The sequence below is a fragment of the Rana temporaria genome, chromosome 8 (genome assembly GCF_905171775.1).
Source record: "Rana temporaria chromosome 8, aRanTem1.1, whole genome shotgun sequence".
Taxonomy (NCBI): Eukaryota; Metazoa; Chordata; class Amphibia; order Anura; family Ranidae; genus Rana; species Rana temporaria.
Window position 1 is genome coordinate 6,677,791 of NC_053496.1, and position 5,000 is coordinate 6,682,790.

General features: G+C 54.3%; 1 protein-coding gene across 1 annotated transcript in view; it reads right to left on the bottom strand.

Moving 5' to 3' along the window:
- ARMH3 (armadillo like helical domain containing 3) overlaps window positions 1-5,000 on the bottom strand; it is a gene marked incomplete in the record, with an annotated part of 166,030 nt that overhangs the window by 107,534 nt on the left and 53,496 nt on the right. The window contains 1 exon segment of the mRNA XM_040361250.1: window positions 3,881-3,941. Within this exon segment, the coding sequence (XP_040217184.1) occupies window positions 3,881-3,941 (61 nt within the window).

Sequence of the window (5,000 nt, forward strand, 5' to 3'; positions counted from 1 at the left end):
TAGAACAGTGGGGCCTAGAACAGTGGTTCTAACCACCGGGCTGTGCCCCACTGCCAGGCCACGGCCTCCCTCTCCGAGTCTCAAGCCAGCTGCAGATCCCCTAACCTGCCAGTGTCTCCCAGTTCCCATAATGCCACCCAGCCTCCCATAATTGGCCACAGCACCCCTCATCCTCCCACAGTGTCTCCCAGTTCCCATAGTTGAACAGTACTTCTTAACCTCCCACAGTGCCCCCAAAGAGCTCTCATCTCCCACCACAGTGCCACCCAACCTCCCACAGTGCCTCCAGGCCCCCAGAGAGCTCTCATCTCCCACCACAGTGCCACCCAACCTCCCACAGTGCCTCCAGGCCCCCCCTGAGAGCCCTCGTCTCCCACCACAGAGCTGCCAAACCTCCCACAGTGCCTCCAGGCCCCCAGAGAGCTCTCATCTCCCACCACAGTGCCACCCAACCTCCCACAGTGCCTCCAGGCCCCCTGAGAGCCCTCATCTCCCACCACAGAGCTACCAAACCTCCCACAGTGCCTCCAGGCCCCTTTCGAACCCTCATTTCCCACCAGTGCTGCCCCAACCACCCACAGTGCCTCCAGGCCCCCCCTGAGAGCCCTCGTCTCCCACCACAGAGCTGCCAAACCTCCCACAGTGCCTCCAGGCCCCCAGAGAGCTCTCATCTCCCACCACAGTGCCACCCAACCTCCCACAGTGCCTCCAGGCCCCCTGAGAGCCCTCATCTCCCACCACAGAGCTACCAAACCTCCCACAGTGCCTCCAGGCCCCTTGAGAACCCTCATTTCCCACCAGTGCTGCCCAACCTCCCACAGTGCCTCCAGGCCCCCTGAGAGCCCCAGTCTCCCACCACAGAGCTGCCAAACCTCCCACAGTGCCTCCAGGCCCCTTGAGAACCCTAATTTCCCACCAGTGCTGCCCAACCTCCCAAAGTGCCTTCAGGCCCCCTGAGAGCCCTCATGTCCCACCACAGTGCCTCCCAGTTCCCATAGTGCCATCCAGCCTCCCATAGCTGGCCACAGTACTCATCAACATCCCACAGTGCCTCCCAGTTCCCACAGTTGGCCACAGAACTCCTTTACCTCCCACAGTGCCTCCAGGCCCCCCGAGAGCCCTTATTACCCAACCACAGTGCAGCTCAGGATCCCCAAGAGCCCTGATGACCCAGCAGAGTGCCCTAGGATCACTAAAACCCCTTATCACCCACTACAGAGCTTCCAAGCCTCCCACACTGCCCCCAGACCCCCTAGGAGCCCCAATCGCCCACCACAGTGACCTCAGGACCCCTAAGAGCCCTTATCACCCACAACAGTGCCCCCAGGATGCCTAAGAGTCCTTATCACCCACTACAGAGCTGCCAAGCCTCCCAAAGGCCCCCTAGGAGCCCTCATCACCCACCACAGTGCTGCCAAAACTCCAAAAGTGCTCCCAGGACCCCCAAGCGCCCTCATCTCCCACCACAGTGCCCCCAGGCCCCCTGAGAGCCCTCATTTCCCACCACAGTGCCACCAGGCCCCCTGAGAGCCCTCATTTCCCACCACAGTGCCACCAGGCCCCCTGAGAGCCCGCATCACTCACCACAGTGTAGCCAAGCCTCTCACACTGCCCCCAGGCCCCCTAGGAGCCCAAATCAGCCATCACAGTGACCTCAGGACCCCCAAGAGCCTTATCACTCACCACAGTGCTCCCAGGATCCCTAAGAGCCCTCATCACCCACTGCAGTGCTGCCAAACCTCCCAAAGTGCTACCACGACCACTAAGTGCCCTCATCTCCCACCACAGTGCTACTCATCACCTACCAGAGTGTCCCCAGGCTCCCCGAGAGACCTCATCACTCACCACAGGGCCCCCAGTATCCCTAAGAGTCCTTATCTTCCACCACAGTGCTGCTCATCGCCTACCACAGTGCTTCTAGGCCCTCGTCTCCCACCACAGTGCTCCCAGATCCCCCATTATCTACCAGATTGCATTTGCCACAGTGCACCAAATACCCTGCAGTGCCCCCTAACTTACTGCAGAGCTTACAGTCTCACATAGCACCACCAACAGTCTCCCCACAGAGTACCTCAGCCTCTGCAGTGCCCTCCAGTCTCCTACAGTACCCCTTCAAAATCTCCTGCCTCCTACACAGGCCCCCCTCTAAGGAAGGTATCCCCAACAGTTGCCCCCTGCCTCCCTTCAGGAACCTCAATCCCTTACAGGCCCACCAACTCTGCTGCAGTCACCTAACCCACTCCCCTGGCAGTGACACATCCAGAGCCTTCGGGCCGGGTTCACACCTATGCGAATTGAACGCGTGTTTCCCCCACATTCAATTCGCATAGCAGGAGAATGTGACTGGCTCTCTATGGAGCGGGTCCGGTGCGGTGTGCCGAAAAAACTTGTGCCTTTTTTTGATGCGTTTCAGGTTCGATTTCAGCCTAAAATTCGGGGTGAACCGGCACGCACCAGACCCCTTTTGTGAGCCGCATGCGGTGTGAACCCGGCCTCAGAGTTTAATATTTTGTATTCCTGTAATTTTGTGTGAGTATAAACTTTTTTTTTTTTTACTGTCGGGGCCTGGAAGGTTGTGGGAGAATTTACCTCTGGTCGGGCCCTGGTCTTAAGTTCTAGACCCCCCTCTGGCCTTGAACACACAGCTCCTGGATGTGCAGCAACAGAGAATTTCTGTACGACTTTCAAACAGTGGCGGTTCGTCCTTAGAGGGCGCTGGAGCGCCACCCCCTCTACAGCCACTGAAATACATAGATTCAGGCATTGCCTGAATCTATGTATGTTCGCCGCTGCCGCTCACTATTTAGATGGCCGGATGCTGAGCACCGTCCATCTGAATAACGGCAGCTGGTTGGCTGTGTGGAAGTGCCTATCAGAGCGAGCGGCTCTGATAGGCTTTCCGAGTACAGCCCTCAGGCTGTAGTCGGCTTCCTGAATGCTTATCCTCGGGACGTACCGGCGGTGCGTTCCTTGGATAAGACTGACAGGCGTCTCAGCCAATCAGGTTCACCGGTTCTGGTTATCGGTAACCTGATTGGCTGAAGCATCATCGAGGGCGGGAGAAGACATCGAGGGACTTGAAAGGAGGATGGCTGACCCGAGAAAGGTAAGTGCCAGGCGGGGGACGGGCATTTTTACAGGTCACACAGGCAGCGGCAGCATTTAACTGGGCACAGTGGCTACAATTGCTGGCCTGCTGGGCACAGTGGTAACAATTGATGGCACATACAGGTCACAGTGGCAGCATTTTACTGGGCACAGTGGCGACAATTGCGGGGCACAGTGGCTACAATTGCTGGCCTGCTGGGCACAGTGGTAACAATTGATGGCACATACAGGTCACAGTGGCAGCATTTTACTGGGCACAGTGGCGACAATTGCGGGGCACAGTGGCTACAATTGCTGGCCTGCTGGGCACAGTGGTAACAATTGATGGCACATACAGGTCACAGTGGCAGCATTTTACGGGGCACAGTGGCGACAATTGCGGGGCACAGTGGCGACAATTGCGGGGCACAGTGACAGTGGTAACAATTGATGGCAATCATGGCACAGTGGTAACAATTGATGGGCACAGTGGTAACAATTGATGGCACAGTGGCGACAATTGATGGGCACAGTGGCGACGATTGATGGCATGGCATAGTGGTGACAAATGATGGCACAGTGGCTGCGTTTGATGGCATGGCACAGTGGTGACAATTGATGGCACAGTGGCTGCATTTGATGGCACAGTGGCTGCGTTCGATGGCGCAGTGGCTGAATTTGATGGTTTAGTGAGGCTGCAATAGTTTCTTTTGTTTTTTTTTCGCTTGCGCCCTCCCAAAAATTTGGAGCACCAGCCGCCACTGCTTTCAAATCATCAATAAAATCTGCTTACCATGCTGGACAGGGCAGAGAAAAAGCCCGTCTGGTTCTCCTCTTCTTTGTCTCTGTACTGCCTGGAAGACAAACCCAAAAAAGGGTTAATTGCTGGCCGTGCGGATTTGCCAAATGATTTTTCATTGAACACGAACACCTGTATTGCCCGAGTATGAATGTTTATGGGGTAAAGGCGAGTGGGCAGATACCTATATTGCCTATATCCAGGGATCAACCAAGGGGTCTTCTAAAAATAAATCATCAACTATTACACCGGAGACGATCGGTTGGGGGGCATCTGATGTCATGGACATAAAACTGACCAAAGCCCAGTATGTAGTCTATTTTAACATTCAAGTAGAGTTCCAGCTAAAGACTAACTGGCCTTAAAAATGCTAAGGGCCGCCCTGCCGCAGTAAATGTACGTGGGGTCAGGGGTGGACTGAGAACTCATGGGGCCCCTGGGCGATAGAAGATTATGGGGCCCCCGGGCTTACAGATGGCCACCAGGCCAGGAGGCATTGCATAGGCAGGGCAGCTAAAATCTTAGGGTTTTCACATGAAAAGCATGTCGGTTTTGGACATATCAGGGACAGATGTAAAAAAAAAAAAAACAGATTTTTACATACTGTCCCTGGTTTTATTGAGCCTGGCAACCCTGATGGGGTCCAGAAGTGGCATGGGGCCCCCTAGTGGCATGGCGCCCTCGGGCAGTGCCCGAGAGTCCCAATGGTCAGTCCGCCCCTGCGTGGGGCACTCCTTAACCACTTAAGCCCCGGACTTGTTGCCAAATGACCGGGCCACTTTTTGCAATTCGGCACTGCGTCGCTTTAACTGACAATTGCGCGGTGGTGCGACGTGGCTCCTAAACAAAATTTACGTCCTTTTATTCCCACAAATAGAGCTTTCTTTTGGTGGTATTTGATCACCTCTGCGGTTTTTATTTTTTGCGCTATAAACAAAAATAGAGCGACAATTTTGAAAAAAAAATCAATATTTTTTTACTTTTTGTTATAATAAATATCTCCCAAAAATATATATAAAAAAAAAAATTCCCTCAGTTTAGGCCGATACGTATTCTTCTACATATTTTTGGGGGGAAAAAAAAAAAAAAATCGCAAGAAGCGTTAATTGATTGG